At 44.9% G+C, this 13,691-nt stretch overlaps 1 protein-coding gene across 1 annotated transcript; it reads left to right on the forward strand.

Moving 5' to 3' along the window:
- Positions 1–4,082: 4,082 nt before the first annotated feature.
- CBX1 (chromobox 1) lies at positions 4,083–12,810 on the forward strand (the record flags this gene model as incomplete). Its single annotated transcript, XM_080712148.1, has 4 exons — positions 4,083–4,252; positions 4,624–4,801; positions 6,396–6,490; positions 12,666–12,810. Exons 1-4 carry the CDS (start codon positions 4,113–4,115, stop codon positions 12,808–12,810), a joined length of 558 nt encoding a protein of 185 aa, XP_080568274.1. The 5' UTR covers positions 4,083–4,112.
- Between the last annotated feature and the right edge of the window lie 881 nt (positions 12,811–13,691).

Below are 13,691 nucleotides of genomic sequence, written 5' to 3' on the forward strand. Positions count from 1 at the left end.
AATGTCCCTAGATTCATTCCCTGGTACAGTTACAGTTTGGGATGATGTCACTGTGGGTCCTTGTCCTCCGCCAGAAAAGGCCAGAACTATTGCAAGCTACTTCCAGGAGCATGGAAAGCCTCACGTCAGAGAAACTTAAGAGAGTCACTATTTGCCTTTGAAACCTGTCTTTATATAGGAATTTATTGTCTTGTCCCTCCTATCCTGCTAGCCTTTCTTTTCCACCCTAGTTGCACTGGCCAGCTCTGTTACCTTTGCTGTGTTAGCTTTTTTGGTGGCCCCTTTTGTTCATCCTCACAAGGACACACAAGGACAGGCTCCAGAGCCTGCGCTGTTCTTTGATCATTTTTACTAACTCTTCAAAGAGCCTTGATGCTTTTGCATCTTAATGACTGTTTTACAGCCCTGTAGTTGCTTGCTGTTTTGTAACGGGAGTGTGGCTTTCTAAAGTAAAAAGTCTTTAAATATTTTTGTATTGATTATGCACAATGACTAGAATAATAATATTTGTTATAATTAGTACTGGGTTTGAACCCAGGAGTGTTTTGCTCTGAACTATACCCCCACTCCTATCTTATTTTTTATTTCGAGACAGTCACTAAATTGCCTAGGGTCTCATTAGTTGTTTAGCTGGCCTTGAACCTGTAATCCTGCTCAGCCTTTCAAGTATGAGATTATGCCGTGTACCACCATGCCAGGATAAATTTTTCTTTTTTCTTTTTTTGCAATATTGGGGATTGAACCCAGGGACATTCTACCTCTGAGCTACACCCCTAGCCCTATTTTTTATTCTTTATTTTGAAATAGGCCCTCTCTGCGTAGTAGCTGAGGCTGTCCTCAGACTGCAATCCTCCTGACTCAGCCTCCTAAATGCTGGGATTACAAACATGCACCAAGCCCGGCTGAGGCTAGAATTTTCTAATAGCCAAACAAATGTTTGTTATTTAAGTTAGCATTGTTTAAAAATGCAGGCATGGGAGTATCTCTTTGAATATAATCTGCTTGGCTGTAGATTATATCTGGTTCATCACAAGGAACCTGACCTTTATAAAAGGTTTGTTATAGTGATTTCCCGTTTAGATGGTTCTGTATATACCAGTTTTAAAGGGGTGTGTGTGTGTGTGTGTGTGTGTGTGTGTGTCCCTTCCCTTCCCTCTCCTACCCCCTTCCCTGGAGGAGTTTCTTAGATAGTCTGGCATCTCTTGGTTCTGTGTATTATTCTGGGCAACTGCCACCCATTTCTCCATTTCTAGATTTTGGACAGTTTTGACTAGTTTTGTTTCATTGATATCTTACGGCGCCATCTGCCGACACAAATAGGTAATAATACTTTTTTTTGCGGTACTGGGGATGGAACCCAGGGGTATTCTACCTCCGAGCTACACCCTAAGCCCTATTTTTTAAATTTATTTTGAAGCAGGGTCTCACTGATTTGTAAAGGGCCTCACTAAGTAACTGAGGCTGTCCTCAAACCGCAGTCCTCCTGTCTCAGCCTCCGGAAGGATGGGATTACAAGCCTGCTCCACCACGCCCAGCACAAAACCCCATTTCAAAATAAATAAAATAGGACTGTGGAAGGGGATCTTGCTGAGTTACCATGTACTGCTAGACTCAAGTACTGAGATTATGCCATGTACCCCCATGCCGGGATATTTTATTTTCAGTATTGGGGATTGAACCCAGGGACGTTTAACCTCTGAGCTACCACCTGGCCCTAACTACATGTGCACCAGTGCACCCTAGCTAGGTGTGCATCCGTGTGTCCAGTGTTCTTTTGTACTGGGGATTGAAGCCAGGGGCATTCTACCTCCAAGCTACATCCCCAGCCCTATTTCACTTTTGATTTGGAAACATGGTCTAAGTTGCTGGGGCTGGCTGTGAACGTATCCTCCTGTCTCAGCCTCCCAAGTGCCGTGATTATAGGCATGCACCACCATGCCCATCTGATAATTTTTTTTTTTTTTTCAGCACCAGGGATGGAACCAAGGGGCATTCTACGTCCAAACTACACCCCAGCCCTGCTTTTTTCTTTGTTTCAAAATGGGCTCTTACTGAATTACAAAGGGCCTGACTAAGTAGCTGAGGTTGGCTGTGAACCTTGATCCTCCTGTTTGAACCTCCCAAGTACTGCCACCACACCCAACTTGGTAATGTACTTTTTTTTTTTTTTTTTTTTTTTTGCTGTACTGGGGATAGAACTGAGGGACATTTGACCTCAGAGCTATACCTCCTGCCCTATTTTTTAGTCTTTATTTTTGAAACAGGGTCTCACTAAATTACAGACAGCCTCAATAAGTAGCAGGTTCCATCCTCAGTACCGAAAAAAAAAAAAAAAGGCTGGGCGTGGTGGTGCACCCTTGCTTATAATCCCAGGGCTTGGGAAGCTGAGACAGGAGGATCACATAGGTTCTAAGCCACCCTCAGCTACGTAGCCTCTCAGCAACTGATACCCTGTTTCCAAATAAAATATAAAATAGGTCTGAGAGTATAGCTCAGAGGTAGAAAAGCCCCTGGGTTCCACCCCCAGTAACACACACACACACACACACACACACACACACACACACACACACACACACAAAGAATAAATTCACAATCTCTTTTTGGTAGCTACCTTTTCCCCCCATTATTTTTCCAAATTATCACAGTGCTCCAATTAAAAAAAAAATACTGTGGTTAGCCAGGCATGTTGATAGGTACCTGTAATCTCAGTACTTGGAAGGCTGCTACAGAAGGATCTTGTGTTCAAGGACAGCCTTAGCAACTTTGCCAGGCCCTGTTTCAAAATAAAAAAGGGTTGGGGATGTAAGTCAGTGGTAGAATGTTCCTGAAATCTTGCAAGTTGTAATTCTTTTTTCTTTTTTTCTTTTTTCTGGTGGTACTAGGTATTAAACCAGGAGTATTCCAACTCCAATTACCTCCCCCTGCCCCCAGCCCATTTGTTTTGAAAGAGGATCTTGCTAGGTTGCTAAGGCTGGTCTCAAACATGAGATCTTTCTGTCTCAGCCTCTCAAATACTGTGATTACAGGCATGTGTCACCACACCTGGCTGAGCTGTAAATTTATGGTACTATTCAGGAAAGACTGCTTAAAGAATAAGGGAGCTAGGCATGGTAGCACACACTTGTAATCCCAGTACTTTGGAGACTTAAGACAGGAGGGCTAGAAGTAGGACACTCCTAGGTTCAATCCCTGTTGTACCACACAGACAGACATAAATGAGCTTTTCAAAAGAAGGTAATAATAGTACAGAAGAATGGGTTAATTTTTTTCCCCCAGTACTGGGGATGGAACCCAACGGCATTCTACCTCCAAACTATACCCCCAGCCCTATTTTTTATTCTTTATTTTGAAACAGGGTCTCACTGATTTGCAAAGGGCCTCACAAAGTAGCTGAGGCTGTCCGTGAACTGCGATCCTCCTGTCTCAGCCTCCCAAATGCTGGGATTACAAGTGTACCACCATGCCCAGCTAAGGTTGTACTTTATGTTTACACACATGCATGATATCTATGTTCGTAGGTACAAAAAGGAAAAAACTAGATCTTTGAAGGCCTGCTTTATTTTTAAATTAATACAGTATTTTAGGTACCATGCTTTATAGTAAAGGGATAACAGGAGCTCTTGTAAATTAGAATAGGTATAAAAGTTTATTTTGTTTTTGTTTGATGGTACTGGGGATGGAACCAGGAGCCTCCTGGCTACACTCTCAAACCTATTTTATATTTTATTTGGAAACAGGGTCTCTTAAGCCAGCGAGGCTGGCTTCGAACCTGTGCAATCCTCCTGTCTCAGCCTCCCAAACGCGGGCATTACAAGCGTGTGTCACCACGCCTGGCTGGTATAAAAGTTTAAATGGATATGTATGAATAAAGGAGTTTTGCTGAGAGCTTAGCTGTCATTCTAGCTGAACATATCAGAAAACTAGCGTGTCTTAAAGACAAGTAGGCATAACGCTCCAAGCAGCATGTAGTATTGAAGTCATCTGTGATGGTTCCTGGTTTCCTCGCCACCCAAGTGTTTATCTAGCCAATCAGTGTGGCCTGATTCCCTGTTTATTTTCTTTATCTTTATAGCAGCGTCACCCTTTACTCCAGAAAGCTGGCGGGCACTATGGGGAAAAAACAAAACAAGAAGAAAGTGGAGGAGGTCCTAGAAGAAGAGGAGGAGGAATATGTGGTAGAAAAAGTTCTCGACCGGAGAGTTGTGAAGGGCAAGGTGGAGTACCTCCTAAAGTGGAAGGGCTTCTCAGAGTAAGTGTCACCCATACAGGTAAATTGAACCACCAACTTCCCGTCAAAGGCTTGTGATGGATGCACTGTGACTCAGCCCTGGCCTTCATGGCTGATATTTGGTGAGGACTAAGACCTACATGTACAGCTACTGTGATGTAAGGCTGATTTGAGGAGTTTTGTGTGTGGCTATGGATTCATCCACCTTTTCAAAGAAGGTTAATCTTTCTATGAAGGAGACAAGTTTCTAGGCTTTCAGTATATACTAGCAATCTCCCACACCCCAGGAAATTTCCCCTTGTCCCAGGACACCAGCTCTCAGCCTCCTGTGCTTTACTAGTGTGAGCACGGCTGCTCCGAGTAGGAAGTGTGACTCTGCCTTCCGGTTTCAGTGAGGACAACACATGGGAGCCAGAAGAGAACCTGGACTGCCCCGACCTCATTGCTGAGTTTCTGCAGTCACAGAAAACAGCACACGAGACGGACAAGTCAGAGGGAGGCAAGCGCAAAGCCGATTCTGATTCTGAAGATAAGGGAGAGGAGAGCAGACCAAAGAAGAAGAAAGAAGAGGTGAGACTAGAAGTAAGAATTTTCATTATCTTACTTTTTTTTATTTTGTGGTACTGTAGATTGAACCCAGGGGCATTTACTCTTTCTCTTTCTTTCTTTCTTTCTTTCTTCCTGTACTGGGGATGGAACCCAGGGGCATTCAAACTCCTAGCTACACCTTCAGCCCTATTTTTTCATTCTTTATTTTGAAACAGGGTCTCACTGAGTTGCAAATGGCCTCACTAAGTAACTGAGGCTGTCCGCGAACCGCGATCCTCCCGCGATCCTCCGGTCTCAACCTCTCAAATGCTGAGATTATAAGCATGCGCCACCACGCCCGCCTGGGGCATTTTACTTCCGAGTTATATCCTCAGCTCTTTTTATTTTTTGTTTTGAAACAGGGTCTTACTGGATTGCTGAGAGTCTCACTACTTTGCTTAGGCTGTTCCTGAATCCAAGATCCTTCTTTCTTAGCCTCCCAAGTACTGACATTATAGGAATGTGCCACCACACCCAGTTCTTTTTTTTTTTAATTGGTGCATTGTATTCGTACATCAAAATGCGATTTAAAAAAAAAACACTTGTGTAGACATACATGCACACATCACCCAGTTAGCCCCTACCCAATCCCCACCCCATCCCTCCTTCCCATGCTTGGCTTAGTGGTTGACTTCAGTATGTTTAAGTACATCGTGTGCTTTAGAGAGTTTCTTCTTCCCCCTCCCATTCCCTCCACCCAGTTCTGTTTTTACTTTTTTTTCATGGTGCGGGAGTGATATATATTAAATTTATTGGGGATAAATAGTAAGGCAAATGAATTTGTTCAGATGAATAGATAGCTTTCAGTATTTTGATCATACGGGAGTTGCAATAGTTGTTTCAATTTATTCAATGCCTTAATTTGTCTTTCAGTGGAAATACAGTTGTACATTTATCTTACTTGGAATGCCTGTCCCTTTTCATATATAGAAAGACCTCTTGCACTTCAGGCTTTGATGGAAAGAATTTTAAGCTGGGCATGGTGGTACATGCTTGTAATCCCAGTACTTGGGAGGCTGAGACAGGAGGATTGCACAGGTTCGAAGCCAGCCTCAGCTACTTAGTGAGGCTCTCAGCAACTTAGTGAGACCCTGTTTCCAAATAAAGTATAAAATAAGCCTGAGAGTGTAGCCCAGAGGTAGAGGGCCCCTGGGTTCCATCCCCAGTGCCACAAACAAAAAACAAGAATTCTAAAAGGTCTGTTATGCCATGTGTGGTGGTGCATACCTATAATCCCAGTATTTGGGAGGCTGAGATAGGATTGCAGATTTGAAGCCAGCCTCAGCAATTTAGGCCATCAGCAACTTAGAACCTGATTCAAAATAAAAAGGTTTGGGGATGTAGCTCAAAGTAAAACACCCCTGGGTTCAATCCACAGCACCAAAAAGAAAGAAAAGAGAGAGTGTGTGTGTGTGTGTGTGTGTGTGTGTGTGTGTGTGTGTGTGTGTGTGTGTGTGGCCAAGGTATTAGTGAAATACCAACAAGAGTTTGTGATTACATTAATCAGAAACATTATACTCCATTCTGGATAACAGTCCTATATAGATTAAGTTGTTCCACCCATCTGATTTTACAGTCTGAAAAGCCACGAGGCTTTGCCCGGGGTTTGGAACCAGAGCGGATTATTGGAGCTACAGATTCCAGTGGCGAGCTCATGTTCCTGATGAAATGGTGAGTCGGCCAGTGGCTCTGTGTGGTTGTCTTTTCCTTCTCCCCATCTGTTCCATGCCAGAGGAAAAGAGCTGGACCTTCGAATTCCAGTCGCCCAGGTGTGAAATCTTTAAGATGGCATAGTCCTTCGATAGTGACCCTCGGCCTGACTGCTAACCTGGACTCATGAGTTACAGGTAGGGGCCCTTAGGATTCTCAGATCTTTGCCCATTTTCGTTTTTGTTTTTTTGTTTTGTTTTGTTTTTTAGGAGGTGGGAAAAACTCTCGAGTGCAGAGGGTATAGGGAGGAATCACATTTCAGTTCTGTAAATGAAGGAGAAAATTTTGAAATGTGATTGTAAGGCTCTCCCCTTCTGCCACCTCCATAATTAAAAAGCTGGCCTCAAGATTAGGAGAGAAGTTAATAAATCTTTCCCTTTGTAGATTGTGCAATTCCTGAATTAGCCAGCAGGGGTCAGCAAGGCCCCTTTACTGTTACTGAGCACAATGTAAGCCTGCTTTTTTCCACTCTAAATGTATTTGGGTTTTTTTTGTTTGTTTTTTGTTTTGTTTTTGCTGGTCTGGGGTGGAACCCAGGGGCATTCAACCTCCGAGCTACACCCCCTACCCTATTTTTTATTCATTATTTTGAAACAGGGTCTCACTAAGTTGCGGATGGCCTCACTAAGTAGCTGAGGCTGTCTGCAACCACGATCCTCCGATCTCAGCCTCCCAAATGCTGGGATTACAAACATGCGCCACCAAGCTTGGCTCCATTACAAATATAAATACGAAGAGTAGTAATACAGGCAAGGAAGGTATCATGGCAGGGATACATTCTGAGAACTGCATCATTAGGCAGCCATCAGAGTATACTTACATAAGCGTAGGTGAACAGGGCAGTCTGTGCTCTTGCTGCAGTCAGTAGACAAGGCCAGTGCAGCCCAGCATACTGCTTTACAATGAACTTCTGGAAGTAGGAGTCCATGGAGCAGTCAGTTATTATCAAGTATTATGTACTAAACTTTTTTCTTTTTCTTTTGTGGCACTGGGGTTTGAACACAGGGGCATTCTATCTCCGAGCTACACCATTAACATTTATTTATTTATTTATTGAGTGCAGTACTGGGGATGGAACCAGGGACATTCTACCTCGGAGCTACACTCTCAGCTCCCATACCTTTTTTTTTTTTTCCTTCTTTATTTTGAAACAGGGTTTCAATGAGTTGCAGAGAGCCTCACTTAAGTAGCTAAGGTTGTCCACAAACTGCGATCCTCCTGTCACAGCCTCCCAAATGCTGGGATTACAAGCGCGTGCCACCAGGCCCGGCTATATTATTTATTTTATTTATTTATTTATTTATTTATTTATTTATTTATTTTTTGGCACTGGGAATGGAACACCCAAGGGCCTTCTACCTCTAGACCTAGCTGGCTTCAAACCTGTGCAATCCTGTCTCAGCCTCCAAAGCGCAGGGATTACAAACGTGTGCCATCACGCCCGTGTATGTGTGTTTTACTGGGATGGAACCCAGGGGCTTTTCTACCTCTGGGTTATACTCCCAGACCTATTTTATATTTTGTTTGGAAACAGGGTCTTAGTAAGTTGCTGAGAGCCTCCCAAGCACTGGGATTACAAGCATGCGCCACCACGCCTGGCTCCAGCTCATTTATTTTATTTTATTTATTTATTTATTTTTTTGAAACAGGGTCTCACTAAGTTGTAAAGGGCCTTACTAAGTACCTGAGGCTGGCTGCAAACCAGCGATCCTCTTGTCTCAGTCTCCCAAGTACTGGGATTACAAGTTTACGCCTGGCTTTCTTCCTAGTTGGAAATGCTTGTCTTCTCTTTTTTTCCCCAAAATGGATCTAAATCACTATCCTTAAAATATAAAATTAGGTTGGGCACACACCTGTAATTTCACCTACTCAAGAGACTGAGTCAGGAGGATTGCAAGTTTGAGACCAGCCTGGGCAACTTAGAAGACCCTGTCTCAAAATAAGAAGGAATAGATAGAAGATTCCTGGGTTTGATTCCTGGTGTGTGTGTGTGTGTGTGTGTGTGTGTGTGTGTGTGTGTGTGTGTGTGTACACAAAGGCAGCATTCTCAAGGTTTTGTCTCTTTGTCAGTCTAGAACCTTCTGAAACTCAGCTATACTAATTCTCCCTTACAAGATGGTTGGAGAGACCTAACTTTAGCACCACTGAAGGCCTGTGTCACAACTAACTAACCATGCATTTTCTTTCTGTTAATTCCCTAGGTGTTTATTGGATCTGGCCCTCTTTGATTTATTGCTAGTATATAGGCAGGAAGTTCACCTCTAAAGTGCTTTCTATGGGAGAAATGACTTGATACTAGAAGTTACTAAGTCTAGCTAGAATGTACATTTTCTGCATTGCAGAGTGTGAGTGTGTTTGTTTTGTTTTTGTGGATCTGGGGGTGGAACTCAGGGATTCGACCTCTGAGCTTACACCCCCTGCCCTTTTTGTGTGTGTTTGGGGGTACTGGACATAGAACCCAGGGGCTCTTTCTTTCTTTTTTTTTTTTTTTTTTTTTTTTGTGGTGGTACTGGGGTTCCTGGAAGCCCTTCTACTTCTGGGCTGCGCTCCCAAACCTATTTTATACTTCTTTTTTTTTTTTTTTTTTTTTATAAACCAGGGTATCTTGAGCCAGCACAGCTGGCTTCGATCCTGCACGATCCTCTTGTCTCAGCCTCCCAAGCGCTGGGATTACAAGCATGCTCCACTATGCCTGACTATTCTTTATTTTAAAACAGAGTCTCACTAAGTTGTGGGGGGTTTCACTGAGTAGCTGAGGCTGTCTGCAAACCATGATCCTCCTCCAGTCTCAGCCTCCCTAATGCTGGGATTACAAGTGTGCATCACCACGCCCAGCTATAGGTTGCATTGCTTCCTTGTGTTGACTCACTGCTCTGTCTACAGGTTAAGATTGGGTGTTGAGCCTGGCATGATGGTTCACGTCTGTAATCCCATTACTTCGGAGGCTGAGACAGGAGGATTGCAGGTTCAAAGCTAACCTCAGCAACTTAATGAGGCTTTTAATAACTTATACTCTGCTTCCAAATAAAAATCAAAATTGGTAGCCAGGAGTGGTGGCACACGCTTGTAATTCCAGCATTCAGGAGGCTGAGACAGGAGGATTGCAGTTCGCGAACAGCCTCAGCTACTTAATGAGGCCCTTTGCAACTCAGTGAGACCCTGTTTCAAAATACAGAATAAAAAATAGGGCTGGGAATGTCACTCAGAGATAGAATGCCCCTGGGTTCCATCCCCGGTACCACAAACAAAGGATAAAAAACAAAATTAGTCTGGGGATGTATCTTGTAGGTAGAATGCCCTTGGGACCAGTCCCTATCACCATACACACACACACACACACGGTTTTCCAAGCTGAGGATGGTGAATTTCTGTAATACCAATATTGTGAGGCTGCCACAGGAAGATTGCAGGTTCAAGGCCAGGCTCGGCAACTTGGCAAGATCCTTTTTCAAAATAAAAAGGCCTCATGTGGTAGGTTGCACATGGCTCTGATCTCAGTACTTGAGAGACTGAGACAGAAGGATCACAGGTGCAAGGCCAGCCTCAGCAACCTAGTGAGACCCTATTTCAGAACAAAAATAGAAAAGTCTGAAAGTAGAATGCCTCTGCTTTCGATCCTCAGTATCACAAAATAAATGAGCTGGGCATGTGGCTGAAAGGTAAGAGACCCCTGGTTCAATTCACAACACACACACCCCCCACCCCAAAGTGGCCTTTCTGGGGTGGGCTGTAGCTCACTCGTAGAGGGTTTGCTTAGCATGGCCAAGGCCCTGACAAAAGGTTGTTTGTTTTGTTTTGTTTTCAGAACTGTGGATTGCACCCAGGGACATTCTACCTCTGAGATACACTCCTGGCCCTATTTTTTATTTTGAAACATGGTGTCACTAAGTTGCAGAGGGCCTCACTAAGTAGCTGAGGCTGGCAGCAAACCTGCAGTCCTCCTGTCTCAGCCCCCCCAATGCTGGGATTACAAGCGTGTGCTACTACACCTGGCTCAGAGTAGATTCTTATTTCTCAAAATAGCAAATTTGTGTGTGTAGTAAAGATTGAATCCAGCACTTCGCACATGCTAGGCAAGCGTTCTACCACTGAGCTACATCCCCACCCCTTTTATTTCAAGATAAAGCCTAAGTTGCCTAAGCTGGCCTCAAACTTGGGGTTCTCATGCGTTGGCCTCCCAGGTGCTGAGATTACAGGTGGTGCCATCTTAATAGCAAGTACCTCATCTTGAGAAGTAAATGTGCCTCAGAGGGCAGCCCGCTTCAGATTCCCCATTGTTAGTTTGTGTCCTTCTCATTCTCTTGCTCAGAACCCCACACCTTGGCAGCTTACTGGCAGTGCTGTGGGGCTCTGGGGCTCTGAGCCGTCGCCTTATCAGACATGTAGTTCCTCCCGCCTGTTCCTCTGCTGCTGCTTCCATCCAGGACACTCCCTCCAGTGAACTGAAGATGAAAGTTTACCGGTCTTGTTGTTTTGTTTTGTATTGAGGATGAAGCCCAGGGACATTCTACCTCTTAGCTACACTCCTAGCTCTTTTTATATTTTGAAACAGGGCTGGGCTAAGCTGCTGAGGCCGGCCTGGAACCTGCAGTCCTCTGGTGTCTGCCTCCCGAGTACTAGGTTTACAGATACATGTACCACTGCACCCCGCTAAGAGTTTAATCTTTTCTTTCTTTTTTGATACTAAAGATTGAACCCAGGGGGCATTCTACCTCTGAGTTAGACTCCCCAGCCTTTTTTTTTTTTTTTTTTTTTTAATCAGGGTCTCACTAAGTTGCTGAAGCTGGCCTCAAACCTGTAATCATCCTTTCTCATCTTCTCGAGTACTGGGATTATAGGCATGTGCCACCATGCTGGACTAAAATTTAATCTTAGTTTTTTTTATAATGTATATGATTTTAAAATTTGCAAAAGGCTGGTGCACGCTTGCAATCTCAATACTGAGACAAGAGAATCATAGGTTGGCAGCCAGCTTCAGCTACTTAGTGACACCCTGTTTCAAAAGAATAAGTGGGGCGTGGTGACACAGACACAGTGGAATCCCAGCATTCCAGAGGCTGAGATGGGAGGATTGCAGTTTGTGGCAGCCTCTGCTACTTAGTGAGGGCCTTTGCAACTCAGTGAAACTCTTGTTTCAAAATAAAGGAAAAGGCCAGGCGTGGTGGTGCGTAAACCCCCCCCTCCCCTTGCTTAGGAGGTGGAGACAGGATCGCGCAGGTTCGAACCCGGCCTCGCTGGCTTAAGAGACCGTTTCCAAATAAAAATATTTAAAAAAAAATAGATGTCTGGGGTTGTAGCCCGGAGGCAGAAGAGGAGGAACCCCAGTACCACCAAAAAAATAAAAAGGAAAAAAAATAGGGGCTGGGGGTATAGCTCCGAGGTAGAATGCCTCTGGGTTCAAGCCCCAGTTTTACACACACAGGAAAATACTGAGAATTATGTAACCCCCCCCTCCTCATATTGAAACACCATTCAAAAACTGGAAATTGGCCGGGCGTGGTGGCGCATGCTTGTAATCCCCACGCTTGGGAGGCAGAGACAGGAGGATCGCGCAGGCTCAAAGCCAATCGCGCGCGCTGGCTTAAGAAACCCTGTTTCCAAATAAAAATGTAAAAATAGGTCTGGGAGTGTAGCCCGGAGGTAGAAGGGCTTCCAGAAACCCCAGTACCACCAAAACAAAACAAAACTGGAAATCGCGCGGGGATGGCATTTAATAATGTAAAATAGTATAAATAATGAGTAAGCAAGAAATAGCCAGATTGGTATTAAGTCTTGTTACAAAGCCAAGATCTCGCTGAGCTTGTATCGGATGGGGCATGGCTTTGGGAGAGTAATGTAGCTTCTCTTCAGAGATTCTAGATCCTCCTCCTTTTGGGCTTTCCTGAAGGCTCAGATGTGATCAGTTGAGTTAGATTAAACTAGCTTTTGGTAAAGCTCCTCAGAGGGATTTTCAACAGGGGAGAATCTCAGGATGTCACTTGATTAATCGCTGCTGGTAAAAGCTGCTTGGCCAGGTTTTCACCCCTTCCCTAGCCTGCTTCTGAAGTTGGTACTTTCAAGCCGTATCCCCTGGATGAGCCAGGTGAAGAGCCCAGCAGCAGCCAGTCTCACAGCCTCTCTGTGCTCTGTCCTGCAGGAAAAACTCTGATGAGGCCGACCTGGTGCCCGCCAAGGAAGCCAACGTCAAGTGCCCGCAGGTGGTCATCTCCTTCTATGAGGAAAGACTGACGTGGCACTCCTACCCCTCAGAGGATGACGACAAGAAAGATGACAAGAACTAACTCTCCTGAGCACCAGCCCCGTCGCCTCTGGCTGGGTTTCAGGTGGGGAGGGGAGGAGTTCTACTTGTCTTGACACCATAAAGTGGCTTGAGAAGATGTCCTTTGAAGAGCCGTCTAGTTTCTGTGCCCTGCAGCAGCCTAAGTGCTTTAAAGCCGTTTCAAGCTGTATAGTTTGCACACCCATCCCAGTGGAGGGGAGAAGGGGAAGTGTTCCAAGGCAGCCCGTTCTGCACTTGACTGGGAAAAGCAAAGGGCCTTCTATGAAGGACAGAACTTGCAGAGTTGGGTGTGGGGGGAGCAAAGGACACTGTGGATCTTCAAAGAGCATCTCCACAACCCACGGCCTTCTTCCAATAGTGTTGACTGCATTTTTACAGCGTAGCATGTGTGTAGTTTTTGGCTATTATTGGTGCATTATTTGGGGTGGGGGGCGGGGTGGGGAGGATGGGAAATGGATAGGATCATTTTGATTAAAATGTGGGGCCTGATTGGGGAAATGGTGAAATAATGAGAACAACTAACTAATGACTTGGTTCTGTGTCTACACTATTTTACCTTTTCAAAAAATGTCATTGGCACCCTAAGTGAGGACTGAGAGACTGTGTAAAAGCTGTGAACGCCTGGAGCCCGGCAGCCCAGGCGCTCCCTGCCTGAGCTGACGCCGTCCCCACGAGGACTCGGCCAGTTCAGAAGTTACCAAAGCTGCCGTTTTGGAGATGGAGACTGAGAGTGTGCACAGGCCGTTCTGTCTTAGAGGTGCTAATTGTGGAGTGAAACAAAGCCCTCTTCCAGCTAGGAAGTCACAAACCTCAGCGTGCCCATCCAAGCCACTGGCCGAGGTTCGGGGGGCGGGCGGGGAGCGGAGGGGCCACACTCCAGGA

This window comes from Muscardinus avellanarius (genome assembly GCF_963383645.1).
Source record: "Muscardinus avellanarius genome assembly, chromosome: 16".
Classification (NCBI taxonomy): domain Eukaryota; kingdom Metazoa; phylum Chordata; class Mammalia; order Rodentia; family Gliridae; genus Muscardinus; species Muscardinus avellanarius.